Source organism: Pocillopora damicornis, chromosome 8 (genome assembly GCF_964200805.1).
Source record: "Pocillopora damicornis chromosome 8, jaPocDami1.2, whole genome shotgun sequence".
Lineage (NCBI taxonomy): Eukaryota > Metazoa > Cnidaria > Anthozoa > Scleractinia > Pocilloporidae > Pocillopora > Pocillopora damicornis.
The window spans coordinates 2,550,518-2,569,119 of record NC_142677.1 but is presented as its reverse complement, the minus strand read 5'-3'; the positions used below and the strand labels follow the sequence as shown (position 1 = coordinate 2,569,119).

Sequence of the window (18,602 nt, the reverse complement as noted above, 5' to 3'; positions counted from 1 at the left end):
AGTCACGCAGAATCTATCTTGACAATGGCGGCGATTTTAAAGTTTGAAATAAGTCTGAAATATTTGTTCATTATTCTTCATGCATAATGTTTCCGGAATGACGCAACTACGGAATGAGTTTTCCTGCACTCAAGGAGATGAAAGCAAAAAGAACTTGAAAAAGAGAAGGAGCAATATTGAGAATTCCCAGCTGTTCAAGTGATTTCGAAGGCTTTTTCAATGATCATGACGATCCATCCATATTTTTCCGGGTACCTTTATTTCTTCACAGCCTTACAAGGCAGGTGCGCGACAGTCGGCAAAGAAGTTACAGGTCGTTAATTATTTACAATGTTTTTTCTCTCAATAGATCACGTTGGCAACGAGCACTCGTCAGATTAAATATTTTTGGATGAACCTTAAAATTATGCGCAAATCTTTATATTTTAGCTTATGGCTGTTTCGCACTCGATCTGTGTTTTGAGCTGAGAAAGTGTACATGAACCTAGGTCGCACATATGGCTGAAGCTGAACGAGTTCTTATTGCAGCGAAAGACGGAGATCTTCAAACCTTACGGTCGCTCCGTCGATCAGCGCCTTTCGCGGTAGATGGATTTGGAGCGACTGCTCTCCATTACGCAGCAAGAACAGGAAGGATTGATTGCGTAAAATGGCTGGTAGAAACAGCTGGAATTTCTCCCAAAGTCCGCGGAAGAAGCGGGGCGACTCCGTTTCATGACGCTGCGGCTCAGGGGGAGCTAGAGTGTGTGAAATATTTCCTTGCGACTGGCGAGGTTGATGCAGACACTCGAGATGGCTCTGGGCATACTGCACTCCATTTATCGGCGAGATTTGGAAGGTTTGACACTGTCAAGTGGTTGATCGAGAAAGGGAACGGTAATCCCAGGGTTAAGTCAAGAAATTATATGACTCCAGTGCATTTTGCTGCTTGTGGAGGGCATCTGACATGCCTAGAGCTGTTGGTTTTCAAAGCTGGTTACAGGTAGAATGTTCTTTGATTTGAGAGTTGAGTCTTATGCTAGATGGCTAGATTATGAATGAATCCTAGGGTCCGGTCAAGTGCACGCAACATTTCAATGCAACATCTTGCAACATTGTGAAGGAGCTGGCCAAACACACACAACATCTTAAGTTTCAAAATGTTGCGAAAAAACTTTGAACATTTTGAAACTTGATCCAACACCATCCAACATCTTGCAGCATGGTACCACATGGTATGCAAGCAACTATGTTGCAAGATGTTCCTTTACATGTTGCATGCATTTGGTGGTGCCTTTATAGTGAATGAAGGCCAAAATAAATAAACAAATAAAAAATATAAAATAAAAATCTCAGTTCCCCCAGAGGATTTGGACCTCAAACCTTGCATTTGGATTTGTTCCGTCCTGAGCCACAGTGAACAAGTTATTAGGTTACTAGTGTATGTTAAGGGTTCATATCTGACAAAATCATTTCTCTCAGTTAGAATGTGCATTATGATTGGTCAATTAAGTGAATGACATTTCACTATACGGCAAGCTAAATTAGAAGTTGTTGGTGAAAGGGTTCTGGTATATTGCCTTGCATTTTCCCATGATCAGCAATGCTTGTTATCAAGTATTTTCTATGTAGAAAGAGGTGGAACAGTAAAGGAAGAAGAATAAGTAGTAAAAGATCTCAAAATCATCTCCATTAGTAATGCACTCAGTTTATTTTGTTCTCCATTCTGGCCCCAAGATAGAGGACCCTTTCACTAAACTTCTTAAAGTTCTGACTCAAGTCTAGCAGTGTACAAACACTTTCCCATTCTGGATATTCATGAAACTTCTGTTAGCAGTGTTATATGGCCTAACTCAACATTGAGTTAGCAGTAATTTAGTTGGTGGAGCATAAAACTGCAAAATCAGAACATTTGAGGATTGAGCCCTCACAGAAGACTCATATTTTTTCCATTTTGTCTCTCTTTAAATTCTTTCATTAATTCAAAGAGTTCAAATTTTATCAAATTTTTATTTCTTTATCACAAGTATAGAAGAGGGTTTAATTCCCACCATTTTTTAAGATAGTTAAAAGTCTATTAAATTCACCACTTTTGTGAGATTTCCTCTAGAAAATGGACATAGGAGTTGCGATCAAACTTTAATATGATGCATTGGTAACTCTTTCAATATTCAGCTGTGTTAATGATGTTGCCACAGATGGAACAACTCCCTTGTATCTTGCTTCTCAAGATGGTAATCTAGATTGTGTTAAGTACCTGCACAGTGTTGACGGCAAGTGTAATGCCAGAGCCCGGGATGGAATGCTGCCAATTCATGCTGCAGCCCAGAATGGACATCTAGACTGTATAGGATATCTGGTGAGAAAGAAAGAATGACATCCTAAAATAATCCTTATCCCTCCAAGCTGTGACCATTTTAGTTTGCATACAGTAGACTGTAGAAAATTAATTTTAATTGGTGACTGAATTTGCTGCAAATGGCCAGTCTAATGACCTTTCTGTGGCAGTCATTTAGCAAGCTGTATTTGTTAATTGCCTGTTGTTTTTGGTCCTAAGTCAAAGTGAGATAGACAGTTATGTGAAATACTATTTTAAAAGGCCTTCGACCCCTATAAGAATCTAATTCTCCTTACAATATATCAAGTTAACAAGTTAGAATAAAGGAAATGATCACCAACTAATGCAGCTCTTGATTGTTAAACAAATTCTCCTTATCAGCACTTTAGGAAATGTATAGAGAACAGTATGGAGAATTTGCATACTGATAATTTTAATGCCTTGCATGCTAACATCAGTATATCTTAAATTTCAAAATGGGATAACTAGAATTTACATAAATTATTGGATTTGAATGAATAAATTTTGACTGTCCAAGGGACAGGCACCCCTCTTTTTTTTTTCATACCTATTGATTTGGATTTTACTATGAGGAAAATTGCAGCTACATGTATGATCCTCAACAGATTTCAGTTTTTTGAACTTTCTGTTCTTCTGTATAGATGGAAAAAGGACAGTCCTCTGCAAATGAGAGGGATGGAGCTGGTGCCACACCTGCTCATTATGCTGCCTCACAAGGTACATATGACAAAATTGAAGATGTATTTTTCCCTCTATAACTTTCCAGGAATTAGTAGACTTAAATTCATGATTAATCCTTTCACTCCCAGGAGTGACCAAGGATAAATTTCTCCTCACAACATCCATACCATTTCAAGCAAAAAGGTGATGAGAAGTAGAAACGTTGTCAACTAGGGGAATGTTGTTTGATTGACCAACAAATTCTTGGATCTAAAATTATAAGTGATGACTGACAAACAGTGTTGAGAAAAGCTATTTAGATCTTGGGATTAAAAGGGTCAAATCATGATACCAGTGAGACTGATAGCACTAGAACGAGGAGACATATTGCTTTGTCCAAATCAACCAGATGTTCAAGGATGTGTTAAACAGTTGCAAAATATTTCTGATAGTATGTGAGCATGCTCTCATTTATATCTCCATGGTGTAAGTGTTTCTTTGAATGTTTAACAAGGTTGAATCTTTGAGCACAGTGATGTGGAGAGAGTTCTGTGAAGGGTGTGGCTTTAGACATCTCAAAAGCTTCCTTCAAATTTTGTTGCTGATAAAGAAACACCTTTGCCACAGCTCTTACAAAATAAGCATTTCAACAAGAATCATTGTAAGCCATGTATGGCAGCCTGTGGCCTTTCCCTACGTTTAGGCAGTCCCCTGCCATCAGACTTGTGGGTTATTTCTTTCTTGCCTTATACCAAAATTCTTGCAAGGCAAGATTGCTTGGTGTGAGTTGGTCCAGAGGTAATTGCGGGGCTAATTTTTTTATCAAAGTTGGAATTCCCCAAATCAAAAATTCCTAAAAACCATCTGTGATAATGGGTATTGGTTGGTTGGTGAAATTATAGTGAACTGTTTATAAAAAGAAGTTTAAGACCTTGGGGTACAATTACTGTTCATCTTTTTATTTAGATTTGGACAGATGTAATGCATTGAAGTCAAAACAGTTGGAGCATACATGTACATGTGCATTTTGGCCTTCATTGATTGTTTTTATGCTGGTTTCATCTAGGTCATGTGACTGTACTAAAGTGGCTGAATGCCAAAGGTGATGTTACTGCAACAGACCAAATGGGAGGTACTCCTCTTCATGATGCTGCAGAACAGGGACAATTTGAGGTGAGTAATCAGTGTTTTCAACACCATCTGGCGGAAATCTAACATTGATTTTTTGCTTTGAAGAGTAAAAACTTTGTTTTACAAATCTAGGCATTAAACATGTTACTCAATACTTAACTCTGTCTATGTATTCCAGTATGTTCTATTATAAAGAAAAGTTGAGTCCTCTAGGTCTTCTGTAATATGTAATTTATCTTTAAATAACATAGATATCAACAATCCAAAACAAATCCAAAACTGAATCCCATTGGGTAGCAGTATGCTTTTTTTGTTTTATCATACAAGTTGAACTGATTTTATTGGTTTCAAATTGTTTTAATATAAAATAATTCTCTTGGCAGTGCATCAGATATCTTGTAGAAAATGTGGAGTTGAATGTGCAACAGAAAGACAAGGAGGGTATGACTGCATTGACCTTAGCAGAGAAAAATGGACACCGGAGATGTTTAGATTACCTCAAGATTGCAGCATCAAAGGTATTTTATGTAATGAATTTATCTGAAATCTTCATCACAACTGGGAGAAAAGATGACCTCATGTTTAGTGTGCTGGACTCAGGGTTTAAAGGTGTGGGTTTGAGACTTGGGCAGATCAATGTGTTGTGTTCTGGCTAAAACACTTTACTATCACAGTGTCTCTCTCCAACCAGGTCTATTAACTTCTAACTAACCAGGCTTTAGGGCTGTACTGGGGAATATTGACCCAAAGTTGTGGCAGTACGGACCCAGTGCAGTGAGGTCTGTACAAAAATGAACAAGGGCCAATTTCCTCAGTATGGCCAAAGGAGTGGAGTGGAGTGCCTCTCTCCTTCATGCTAAGGAAACCAGAATAAGCTTTGGCAGCATTGGTCATTTTGGCTTGAATACAGACTAAACTTTTATCTTACCTTCATTTGATATAATAACCCAGAAAATTGTTATTGCCCTCATAAATTGCAGATCTTAATGTTTCAATGTCCTGAGTTTCATACATTTTAATTCTGCAGCAATAATGCTCAATGTTATACATGTTAACTGGAGTGTTAGAGTGTTTCTTGCAGCAAAATTTCTTCTATTTTCTAAAGCAATCTGTGCTTCTGTGCTCACATTCAGCAGGTCAGATCTCTTTTCATCTGTCTCTAACATTTTTTTTCTCTTCTGTCACTTTGCTTTGCCTTTTGGCACTTAGATAATTTCAAAAGCTTTTAAAACTTAAATTTAAACACATTTTTGAACTTTCAACAGATGCCAACGTCTCAACACTAGCACGAAAGCAAACAACATTAGCTGTTAAAGCATGGCAACGAAGTTAAGTTTCTATAATGTTAGGCTTTGATCGTTGTCACAATGAGCATTTTCTATGAGACAATGTCAATCATTTTAAAATATATTTAATAAGTTCACATGGCAACCAGGTGGACAATCAGACACGGTTTGATGCTACTCTGGTTTAAAGATTTAATGAATGTGACCGAGACGTTACAATTCATAGACTCAACATTTCGACACTCCTGCCTAGATGAAGGCACTAGACAGGAGTGTCGAAACGTTGGGTCTATGAATTGTAACTTCTTGGTTACATTTATTAAATCTTTAAACCTGAGTAGCCACAAACCATGTGCAATCATTTTGATTTGTGATAATAATTTGATTTACTGCACACAAGTAGTGCTAAAACTAAATTGCGGTAGATAATTGTTAAATATATGATTTGAAAGGCTCTTTTCTGTGGTCACTTATTGGAATTTCACTTGTAACAACGTTTTCTAGATGGTGATTGGAACTCTTCATTACCTCTTAGTTCTTAGTTGTATATTTTTGATGGCAGTTTCGTTGTACAAAGAATAAAATTAAGAAAAATTACTAACTGATATAACTATGTTTTAGGAAGAAGGTAACTCTCTATTTAAGCTTCACAATTATTATATTAAAACTACAGTTTTCAGTGATAAAAACTCAGTTAAAGCACGTAAGAAGATTATAAAGCATGCTTATTAAATTAATAGAGAAACAAAGAAAAAAGAAATTAATACATAACTAAATAATTACATTGGTAACTATTAAATGTGTCATTGGTAAATCGTGAAAACCACGTGAATAAACCTTAAAATCAATGTAGAACGATTTTTAATCAAGGGCTAGAAGTAATACAGATTGCTTTGGGTTCGTGTTACTTGGTTGTGTGACTCAGCGGCATGGTTCAGAAATCTTGTGATATCTTCTCAACCAATCATATGCGAAAATAGAATTAATCATGACTTGGTTACTCACGTTTTCCCGTCCTTTCGGCAGTTTGCTTGTTTTTACTTCAAAATATTGTTGACTTTTTGTGACATTTTGGTTCGTTTCGATTTTCGTGCTCTGCCTACTTTCAACTGCTTTTGGTTTTAAGGCTTGCAGTCGAAAAGCGCTCTTACATAAAGTTTAACTGTGCTGAAATTTATCAAGGATACAAGCAGGACTTGGCGTAATTTGACGCTCCTCTTTTTCAGAAGAAAGTTATACTTTTGAAGGTAATTTACTAAAAAAAGAATCCTCATAAACCAAATAAAAACAAGATTACTTTCCCGGCCCCTTCCCCCCCCCCCCCCCCCCCCCATATTAGTTTACGATTAAGAATCCTACTCTTCGTTACTTTTGACAAATGAAAAAATCGACCGGTCAGTCTTTCAGGTTAGAATGCAAATTTGGCCGAATCACAGGATGGTGGCTTTTTCTCTTTTTTGCAGTGTGACACCTTTTATAAACCCAACGAACGGGTATTAAACACCTTGTAGTTGGTCTGCCTGTGGCTCACGAAGCCTGAAAAGTGCATAATCTTACCTTAAATACTGTTAAATCGAACAAATGCTGAACAGTGAACATCCATAACTTGAAGGAGCTTCAAATAAGTCTCGATTTACCTGGTCGTTTTGTTGAATGGCCCCGGCTACGCAATTATATCCTGTATTTCTACGGAGAAGAAGATCTTTGAGACACTGAACGAACATCCCCAATATGAAAGTAGTTTATTTGAAACAAAGGGAAGTTATTCTCTCAGATACATGTTTACATTTCAGCTTTCTTCACAAACTTTACCTGGGGCGAGACTGGCTTGAAGTAGTGCTTCTGATTGTTAGTTACTTTTGAACGTTAATCACTTATAACAGTGTGTTTTGCACCAAAGTTAGTGTGACTGACGCGAATTTTCTTTAATGGCTTATTCCACCATTCTTAATTTTACTCGTTGTTTGCCCCAATTGTGAACTGACATTTCTGTTGACTGCAAGTGCTTAAATGTCCAATTTCCATACTTTCCATCGAAAAAGAGATTTCTAGAGAAAAAATGAGCAGTATCACACATACTTGTGTGGGCAGAAATTTTTTCAGTTCAGTGTTATGTCGCTATTCTTGTCTGTAGATTAATTTTGCACTATGGAGTGTCTTCTAGAACACCTCTATTCAGCTTTGTGCCGACTGAAAAATGCTCCTGTTACCTTTAATGAAGGGGCTCCTCAACTTAGGCACTCTTTTTTGTAGATCCGAGGGTGCCCCTTAAATTAAGGTTCTTCTGTTCTCAGATACATATTTGCCTTTTTTTTTTTTTGCAGCAAGCCAAAGCACAAAAGAGACTGACGGATACCAAGGAACGTCAGGCGGTTACAGAGAACCTGACGCCAACGATGAAATATCGAGGGAAAAGTTTAGCACTTCCAACTAAGAGAGAGACCAGTTTCAAAACTTCATTGGAACCTGGTTTTCATATGAGAGAAAGGCCCGAACGAGCTTCTTTACAACTAAGTATTAACGACAAGAAAAACAAACCTGCAGTTTTAAAAGAAATTATTATACCCCCATCTGTTAACACTAGAGATCTGAATGAGAGCACAAAGCCTTTCCCGCCGCACACTCAAGCGACGGTTTCTAAAGTCCTTCCTTCGCCGTTTACAAAAAAGCCCGTGAGAGAAAAACAGCCCCTTCCTTCACCGCCTTTACTGGATATCCTTCCTCCTCCGCCAGAGTTTTCTGAAGTCACAGGTAAGCTACTATACTATAAGTAAACCAATAATAAAATTGATTTTCTGCGTGGACGACACAGTGGCCAATTGGTCATTGCGCTGGACTGCCGAACGAGATATCCGGGTTTTAAAGCTCCGGCCAAATTGTTAGTTTAATGTATCATTTATTTTGGCAAGATGCCCCACTCTCACAATGCTCTCCCTACTGAAGAGTATAAATGGTTAATGTGTGAAAGAAATTCGTGATAGAAAATGCGAGAGAAGGCTAAGAAAATGCCTGGCGCTCACCTGCAATGGAATTGCATTCCATCTGGGGAATCTAGCAATATTCCTTGTTCGTCAATGCTATGAAAAGCGAGCGAGTTGATCGATGCGCATTGGGGTTCTTGGCTCGAGGGTGGACTTAACAGTTACCTGCTCTAAAGAGCAACATTTATTTTAACAGCAATTACTTATTCAATATTTTCAATAGCATCTATCTATTTTCACTCAGCGTATTCGACATCGGTTGATGCTGGAGAACAAGACATTGTTTATTTTGTTAGTACATCTCTGAGTTTCTTCCACCGTACTGATTTCTTTTGGAAATATTACTGTCCACTTGTTCTTTAGTAATAAGAGTATACACCAGTGTTGGAGTCGAACTTAAATATCTCTAACGAACGCCCTACAAACTTCACGTTATCCAACGGCTTTGGTTGAATTTACTGAAAATGTATCAATGCAGTTACTGAAGCCGTGCATGGACATCGTTGTTTTAACGATCACAATTTAGCAGTCTCAACTTACAATTTCTCCGAAATTTGCACCTTTTATCCTCAAGAATAGTTTTCGTCAGTATTCATCTTTCGGGGGAGGGGTTAGCTGTTTTCATTGCTTGCTTGCGTAGCAATATAAGTGCAGCTCAAACCTATTCTCTTTAGAGACAAAAAAGAATTATCCATACCCCTGGAAATAACAATGAATCACCGAAGGCGAAGTGAATATCGTCGAATAATTGTTTCAGTATGAAAGCTTTCATCATCAAGAAACTCAGGGGCAACCATTGTTTCTGTATTCTAATCACCTCGTGTAGGGTGCGATATGACGTAATTTTTGACAATTAGTAGCGTGTGCATCTCTAAAATCATCTGTCAGTAAGTAATCACACTAAAATGACTTCACGTGTTTCTTACAAATACGAGCAAAGATGTTTTCGCTTTCAATTAGCTGAAATTAGTTACTCTGACGTCACAACCATTCTTTTTTTTTTTCTGCAAGGTGAGGAATCATTAAAGCCGAAAGAACAGGTCGATTTGAACGAAAATGAAGCCAACAGTGAAATTTCCCACCTAAGCGGACCCTTTGAATCTACATCTGTTGAGTTCAGTGCAAATGTTACAAATCAAGATGACTGCAGCGTTATAGTGAAGGTTGATTCTTTGTCGAACAAGGCCAGCACTTCGAGTCATGCAATCAGCGAGTCTGAAGATGAACACACGAAGACGACTGTTAGAAACGGCATTAGTGGCCAACCAATAGGATACAAGAATCAGAACGAGACAAGCGAAGGCCGCCATGAAGGGAACGTCCAATCATTGCACGAGGAGCTAGTGAATGTGCTGCCGCTGTGGAAGCGACAGATCTTGATGAATCGGGTCATCAAAGAAAAGGCGCGAGAAAGAGTAGAGCGGGAAAAGGTTAGGGCGTAAGGAGTATTCGTTTAGTAAAGTCCCTTGTAATGTTCGTATTCAAAAGAATACATTTATGCAATCTCAGAACAAACTTTACTTTCCAAAAATTGAAACTTGATTGAGTTGAACGAAGGATTGAAGTAACCAATCAAGTAAGATTCTGTCCAACAACTTTTGGGCTTAATTAATGGCAAAATTTTCCTATGAAGTATTAGTTAGGCCATTTCGGAACAAATCGTTGTCTTCTGTGCAATGATTATGTAAATAGAATTTTTCTTTTATCATGGACCTTGTTAAATGACCAAGCGTGCCACCAGTCTTCTATGGCTGCTCAGAGGTAGAGCATCCGAAGTACTAATCGGTTGGAAGGTTTTAGGTTTGACTCCTATTTGGAGCACTCAAAGTTCTTTCCCACTGAGTATGCCTGTCATTCACTGAATAACATCTTTCAAATTGTTGTCTTGTTCTGGAATTATAACATCACGATATTCTTAAGAAATTTTTGGCGTCATGCAAAACTCAGAACTCCGACTGAGGGAAACACCAAAAAAGACCAATTAGGACTGTCCGTGGATAGGAGTGAAGAAGATTACAACGAACTGCAAAAGACGATTCCGAAAATTATAGGCTTAACATTACTGGTTTAACCTTATTTCGATAGTATGAGTTGTTTTTTATTTCAGAGAGAGATTGAGCAAAGAAAGTGGTCTTTTGTACCTTCATGGAAAATTCCCTTAATCAGCAAGAAGGAAGAAGAAAGGTTTGTGAGACATCTTTGTGTTGGGTGTTTTCGTATACTCTATTAAGTGTGTGAACGGGTTTAACTTCAAGAACTTTAAGAATATCGGGAACTGTTTCCTTTGATTCTGCTCCAGCTCACGCTGTGGTTGGCTTAAAAAAATCTCCCGCCCCTCCTTATCAACCAATCAATTTCAAAACCAAATCTAACTGCAGCTTGGCCATCCGCGTTTTTGCGCGCTTAGAGTGATTACGTGGTCATGTTTCATTACTTCTCCATAGCTGTTAGTTTGACACTACTTTGGATTCTATTGTGACCTACTTAAAACTTTTCTCACCAGTAATGCGAGTGAGAAAATAGCCGATCATGTTTTCCAATTCTACATTTTTTAGGCTTAAGGAAGAGCAGCGTTGGGTTGGCATGCCAGAATGGAAGAAGAACTTACTCAGAAAAAGAGGATCCGGACAAATTTATCGTGACTATCACAAAATAAACGCTCCCTTAGGACGCAGGGTGTCATTCAAGTCACCAGATATCTCTGATGACGAAGAATTTGATGGTGGACCACGAACAAGAGGACTTCCTTCACCTGATTAAAGGATTTCATCGCAGGCATTTTTTTTTTTTTTAGTTCATCATCATCATCAACATTATTATTTTTGTAATTATCATTGTTATTATTATTACTTTTATTATTATTATTATTATTATTTTATTTTATTTATTTTTATTTTATTTTATTTTATTTTTTTGTTAGTATTGTTATTATTATCATCACAAGCGTTGCCGAGGAGTACATCAAGAATTACAAAGAAAGATATTTAGCTGATGTTCAGAGCGGGATTCCAACCTGATTAAATCACCCGATTTAAGATCCAGCGCGCTCTTTACCCGACCATGCTGCCAGCAATGATCTCAAACCTGGATCACTTTTGGATACAACACCACTTATGTCCACCTTTGTGACATAATTATATATGTTTCGCTAGAAGTTTAGTCATGAGGACACTTTTTGATGTCTTTTCTGCAGAAAATAAATCTCATCGGTGGTCAATCCTGGACATGTTCTACAACATTTGAATGTTAAGTTTGCCCATCATTCGCTCAAAGATTTGTCATAATTTTTAAATTTCTGTTATTTGCAATTTGTGGTAATTTTCGCCGTCTTCAATAACTCTTCTGTCTCTTGTATGTTGGCCTCTTGTTTACTTAGTTTTATTTTACAGTTACAATGTATTTTCAGATGGTTCTTTAAGTAGAGAGCAAAACTTCATCAATGTACACTGCGCCCGGGAAAGGCTATTAAGAGATTTGTACGTAATCAAAAGTAACTTAAAATTATTCTGTCATTAACAAGAAGCCAGGAGTAATGTGATTAGTCTTCTTCATGCACACAGTTAAACTTGTCGCGGTATTTTGCAATCTCTGAATTTTCCCAGTTTCACGGACACCACAAGACGTATCTTGGTCGAGAAAGAATCTTATCGAGGGCAATGCATTGAGGAAGATCTTTAATGTATGATTCAATCCAACGAAGAACCGTTTTGCAAAAACACAGCGTTCCCGAATCCTATCGAGAAGGATAGCGTGGTTTGTTGTGTCAAAAGCCGCAGATAAGTCTAACAACACAAGAACAGCTTCGCATTTGTTGTCAATGGCCTGTGTCCAGTTGTATAAAGGGTGGATAACGTTATCCAACGGATAAATCGCTGTCCAGCGGATAAGTGATAGCAAAACGTATAGCGTTATCCACCGGATAGAGATTTATCCAATTTCTCTTCTTGTTCAGCGTCTTATGTGTAGGAATGATCTGTTTGATTTGTAGCTTTTCACCACATAAATATGTCAAAACTGATCCAAAGTGCGATTGATCCCACCATAACTTGACTTCAAGAGACCTACCAGGATCTTGTAGGTAGGAGTTTCCTAGGATGCTATGAAGGCGCACACACTATGTCGCAGACAGAAAACCCAAAGGACGTTACAACTGAACAAGATTCCCTCGATGCAACACTAGCTGGAATTTTAAGTGACGCGCTTAAGTCATACGGCAGTACAGGACCAGGAGGCAGTGTCCTCTATGTCCAATATTGGCTGTGGGTGAAACCGGCCTTTCGTTCAGTGCTGATGATTGGAACCAATTACATTTTCAGAATAGATCACTAAGTGCCTTTTTAACGCAGTGGTGGTACTTTCCCTTGCGGCATCAGCATCAAAGTCAGTCGTGCTAAATAGTTCTTCGTGTTTACGCAGAGTCCTTAAAACTTTCTGACGTAAGCAGAAATTTACAGAAGCGACTTAGTTAACCCAATAACAAACTTTATACATGGTACGTCTAATACGTCTAGACGTATATTGTATACGTCTAATATGAAGCAGGTCTTCAAGCTCGTTGATAGTACCTTCAGCGTAAAGTCGTTTCCAACTCTACCGACACATGACTCTCTTGAACACCTAGTTGAGAGTTTTGGCGACTTCTTCGAATCTAAAATCATTGATATCAGACGTTCTCTCTCTCAACAACCTTCCTCTCGGCCTAAATGTGTGACTAATGTATCGTGCTCCACCTCTTTCCGTCAGTTTGAATAGCGCTATCCGATCTTCGAACAACCGGGGCCAGAGGTATATCATTACCACTTCGTAGAAGGGCAGTTTCAGTACTGTGATGCTTTCTGTATGCTGATTGCATTTTAGTAAATAAGCCATTGGTGGTGAATTATCTCTCAATCTGGAAAGCCACTGTTCTTTCTAATGCCCCAGAGAGAAATGATAAATTAGAGATGGGTGAATATTTGGCAAAGACATCAGCATCAAGGTTGTCCTTTTTTTATCAGAGGGCAAATTAGTGACTTCTTGAAGAAAAAGGGGAAAATGCACTGATCCTAAGACGCGTTCATGATATCAGTTGGAGTGGGCTACAGAACATCAATACAGTCCTTTAACAACCAAGTATGCACTGGATCGAGAGCATAACTTTTACTTTTTGATGACATAGTGTGTGCGCCTTCATAGCATCCTAGGAAACTCCTACCTACAAGATCCTGGTAGGTCTCTTGAAGTCAAGTTATGGTGGGATCAATCGCACTTTGGATCAGTTTTGACATATTTACTAACTTACCGTGATGAAAAGCTACAAATCAAACAGATCATTCCTACACATAAGACGCTGAACAAGAAGAGAAATTGGGAGCGGTTAGCGTCTAATAACATCACAAATAACTGATCATGTGACCAAAGCAAGTCCTTTGATTGGTTCTCAGTTGAGCAATGTTACGTTTACTTCATAGTCGATCGACTGCACCCTCGCATTGAAGTGAGAGTGAACACAATGAATCTGTTTGCATTAATTGGCTATCTTTCCTTTAATGAAGCCTGGAGGAAATCCTTACTTTCCAGTGGTCTTGAACAAGCCTGCAAGCAGCTTTAGTAGCAGCCGTAATGTTCCCTTTTGCCTCTTTATGGTTCTTCATCCGCGTGAGGTCTGGTAAGGAGTGGTAGGTCTATCTCGATGATGTCATGTCGCATAGCAGTACCCAGGTTTGATCGAGCAAAACTTGTCTTCTGATTGGATGAGATATCACTGTGTTACAGATAGGTTGACCGAACGGAACTTAGGCCAGGTTTTGTTGTGTTTCATTATTTGAGAATAATTTCTTGTCATCAATTTGGGGCTGGACAACAATATGATGCCAAATGAGTCATGTTATCGTCTCTAAAACGGACTTTCCTTCGACAGCATTATGTCATTAATGGCCTCATTTTTTATAAAAAAAAATATCTAAAAATTGCATATGGGAGAGCCCAGCGTTGTACCCAGCCCTTTTCCGCACCATTTCCGCCATATCCAAAGAAAAAGGAAAAACATCAGGTTGGAAACGAGGCAGTAACTCTATGGCCATGCAGCCACCCCCTCTGATATCATATCCGGAAACGACAAGTTGTTTCTCGGAAAAGATTATTGCTTCTACAACCCTGCAGGGTTCAATAAATCAGTCTGAAGTCAAACTATTTTTAAAGCGTTATTTACTAATTCTTCCTTATATTAACAGCGTACTTGACAATATGATGTCCAATATGGGAAAGTATTCGTTCACTATTGGACAGCTTCCCACAAAATGCAAGCGGAGAATGAAGCAGTGATACGCAAACAAACTTTATGAAACTCTTTCGTGTCATAGTGCGTTTCTAATCATCGTCCGCATGGAGGCACATTACTTTACAACAGAAGCCTTTACTCTAGACGTAGGTTGCCTTCTTCTATTACAGGACTATGTGTCTTTCAGCCAAAAATGTTCATCTCAGAAGGTTATCTTGACTGTACGAAAATCAAACATCGAAACGATTGAAACAAACGCCGCAGTGAGCTTGAGACCAGTTTACCCTCGCAAATGGAAATGTGATGAATTTATTAACTAATAAGGAGGTCTAAAAGAAGCTGTTGTGCGCCGTTGGTGGTAAGTGGAGCACATGTTTCGTCTCGTGTTATGTTAAAAGTAAACTGCTTTGCCGAGTTTAGAAGTTTGGGCTCTCATTTGAAAGAAGTTTCAGCCCTTGCGTTAGGAGGAACAAGTAGCAAATCATAGGGACATTGCAGGCTGAAAAACACAATTAGATATAATTGCTACGAAGCTGGACGAAGACAAAGAGAAAACGGAAGTCAGTCAAGCACTTGCGGGCCGCTTGCCCGTTTGGAAGCTACTACGAACAGTGCTTTAGCTCTGTTTGAATTGCTTACCGTCCTATACCTAAATAAAAACTATTCATCACAAGTAAATTTGTAAAGTGGAACTCTTCGATCTACTGTGTGCATAAAATCATGTGGAGTTTGTTATTGGGTTAACTAAGTCGATTGTGTTAAGTGCTTCTTACGTTAACTAGATCCACGAGCTCCTTGTTTGGTCGGCAATCGGTGTAAAGGAAAGGAACTATCAAGCAAGGCTGACAATGATGTTGACGCCGTAGGAGAAAGTACCACCACCGCACTGGAAAGGCAAACAGCGTTCGATTTTAAAATTGTAAGTGTTTCCCTCTGACAAATCTGAACTAAAGGCCGGTTCGACCCACAGCCAATACTCGGTATAGCGGAAACTGTCTTTTGGTCCGGTGATTCCTTTCCACACTTCACTACCGTATTTCTGAAGCACGTCTCTTGAAATTCCAGCTAGTGTTGTATCGAGAGAATCTTTTACAATTATAACGTCCCTTACATTTCCTGTTTGCGGCATGGGCAATTCTCCGTTGTAGTTTCCTCGAAAAGTCTTACCTACAAGACCCTTCAGCCAGGTTATGGTGGGATCGACCTGATTTGCCATATTTCCTTGATCAAAAGCTACGAATCAAACAGATTATTCCTACACGTAAGACACTGAACAAGAAGTTGGGAGCGGTTGGCGTCTAAGAACATAGCAAATAACTGATCCTGTGACCAAAGCAAGTCCTTTGATTGGTTCTCACTTGAGCAATGTTTTATTTAATTCATAACCGATCGACCGCAACCTCACATTGAAGTGAGAGTGAACACAGTGAATCTGTTTGCACAAATAGGTTATATTTCCTTTAAGGAAGCCTAGAAGAAAATCCTTCCTTTCCAGTGGTCTTGAACAAGCCTGCAAGCAACTTTAATAGTAGCCGTAATGTTCTCATTTGCGGGTGGTAGGTCTATCTCGATGACGTCATGTCGCATAGTAGTACCCAGGTTTGGTCGAGCGAAATTTGTTTTCTGATTAGATGAGACATCGCCGTGTTACAGATTAGTTGACGGGACGGAACTTATCCCAGGTTTTGTTGTGTCTCATTATTTGAGAATAATTTCTTGTCATCAATTTGGGGCTGGCACAACAAAATTTATGTCAAAAGAGTCATGTTATCTTGTCTGAAATGAACTTTCTTTCTTTAATTTGACAGCATTATGTCATCAATTGCCTCAATTTTTTTATCAAAAAATATCTAAAAATTGCATATGCGAGAGCCCAGAATTGTACTCAGCCCTCTTCCGCACCACTTCCGCCATATCCAAAAGAGAACGGTAAAACCTCAGATTGGAAACTCTATGGCCATGCAGCCACCCCCTCTGATGTCATGTCCGGAAACGACAAGTTGTTTCTCGGAAAACATTATTACTACCACGACCCTGAAGGGTTCAATGAATCAGTCTGAAGTCAAACTATTTTTAGAGCGTTGTTCACTAATTCTAACATATGATAACAGTGTGCTTTGCAATATCATGTCCAATATGGAAAAGTATTCGTTCACAGCGTCCCACAAAATGCAAGCGGAGAATGAAGCAGTGATATGCAGTCAAACTTTATGTGTCCTGACGCGTTTCTAATCCTTGTCCGCATGGAGGCACATTACTTCATGACAATTTTCATCTCAGAAGGTTATCATTACTGTACAGAAATCAAGCGCTGAAACTATTGAAAAAAACGCTGCAGTGAGTTTGAGACCAGTTTACCCTCGAAAATGGACATATGATAAATTTATTAACCAATAAAGAGCTCTTAATGAAGCTGTTGTGCGCTGTTAGTGGTAGGTAGAGCACATGATTCAATTCAAGTGTTATTTGTTCACATCAGATGGTTATTACTAGGCTGGCTTGCAAATAGTGAAGAGCTAATCGCGGCAAGCCAGACAGTTGACAAATAATTTTACACAATTTTATACACCAAATATTCACATACAATTACAACACGTAGACATTAATCTTCGTGCCTATAAACATCTAGGTATTAGGATAATATGTAAAGAGGAAAACTACAGACTAAACATAATTACAGTTAGTAATTGATCTTTCATCTTATAAATTAGAGTATCTATGTCGACATAAGAATTTCCAGTTTCTAGAATTTCGATTAATTTTGTTCCAATGGATTTTTTAAAAGAGTTCTGGGATGAGTTTCTGTTATTTTTGTTGTTTTTTAATTAACGTAGAGTTCATATTATGTTATGAGTAAACTACTATGCCGAGTTCAGGAATTTAGGCTCTCATTCGAAAGATATTTCAACCCTTGCGTCAAAGCAAATAACTAGCAAAGCATAGGGTCATTGAAGACTAAAAACCACAAATAGATGTAAATGTTACGAAGTTGGACGTGGCCAAAGAGAAAACGGAAGTCACTCAAACACTTGCCGCTCGCATTTAGTGTTCCTTGTTCTTTATTTATGGAAAGAAACTGTGTCTATATACCTTTTTCATTTATCACCGGCAACGCTAACATAACAAGGTTAAAAGAGAGAATATTATAGTACTTTAACAGCTTAAGATGTCTGATCATGCACCAGAGAACTAACTGTAAACAACGTAACCAAATTATAGTCGTAAAATAAGTGTAACATTTAATCAGTTTACTCACCAAAACTTAGGAAATGATTAAAACGTTGTTACGCGTACTCTTACAATTAAATGCGAATGGCTTCAGAGTCTTGGCTGTGTATGTTTAGAATGTCTGACTTAAGTTCTTTCCGCAATCCAGTCTCGGCTTTCGAAATCTCTTCACCACGAGGTCGCTAAAATGTCTCTTTTCAGTGATCCTAGTTTTACTTAATTCTCAAATTCTGAATCGACAGCGCTGATTACCTTTCTTCCTTGGAACTCTTACAGCAATACAGCGAGTTACACTGGCTTTCAGCAAAACAGCGAAGCTAGGTCTACAATAGCAACTTCAGCGATGGTTATCATCTCGAAGTGTTAGTCCGCCAAAGTAAAATTTGGAAGAAAATGCGGGCCACAATTCTTTGATTTTAGATATCTTATACTAGACGCCAGATTTGGAAGCCTCTAAATACAGTGCTTTAACTCTATTTGCTTATTGTTCTATACCTTAATAAAAATTATTCATCAAAAGTAAATTTGTGGAGTTGAACTCTTCTACAGTCTGCATAAAATCATATGAAGTTTGTCATTGGGTTAACTAACTCGCGTTAATTAGTTCTAGGAGCTCCTTGTTTGGTCGGTGAAGAACTCTCAAGCACGGCTGACCTTGATACTGACGCCATAGGAGAAAGTACCACCACTGCATTGGAAGGGCTCACAGCGATCGATCC

The 18,602-nt window shown here is 38.5% G+C and overlaps 1 protein-coding gene across 3 annotated transcripts; it reads left to right on the top strand.

Annotated features, from left to right (window-relative positions):
• The first annotated feature begins 6 nt into the window (after window positions 1-6).
• LOC113680515 (uncharacterized) lies at window positions 7-11,929 on the top strand. 3 transcript variants are annotated; one of them, XR_016179053.1, is made up of 10 exons: window positions 13-982; window positions 2,155-2,338; window positions 2,980-3,055; window positions 4,065-4,171; window positions 4,513-4,647; window positions 7,740-8,166; window positions 9,408-9,826; window positions 10,504-10,580; window positions 10,952-11,220; window positions 11,317-11,929. XR_016179053.1 is itself a non-coding variant. In XM_089180002.1 (10 exons), the coding sequence occupies exons 2-10, from the start codon at window positions 498-500 to the stop codon at window positions 11,154-11,156; spliced, it is 2,115 nt and encodes a 704-aa protein (XP_089036128.1). In that variant the 5' UTR covers window positions 36-284; window positions 430-497; the 3' UTR covers window positions 11,157-11,929. The 3 variants fall into 3 exon arrangements, 2 of the variants coding, with proteins under 2 accessions (XP_089036127.1, XP_089036128.1); XM_089180002.1 differs by having other exon boundaries at window positions 36-284; window positions 430-982; window positions 10,952-11,929; XM_089180001.1 differs by having other exon boundaries at window positions 7-982; window positions 10,952-11,929.
• Window positions 11,930-18,602: the final 6,673 nt, after the last annotated feature.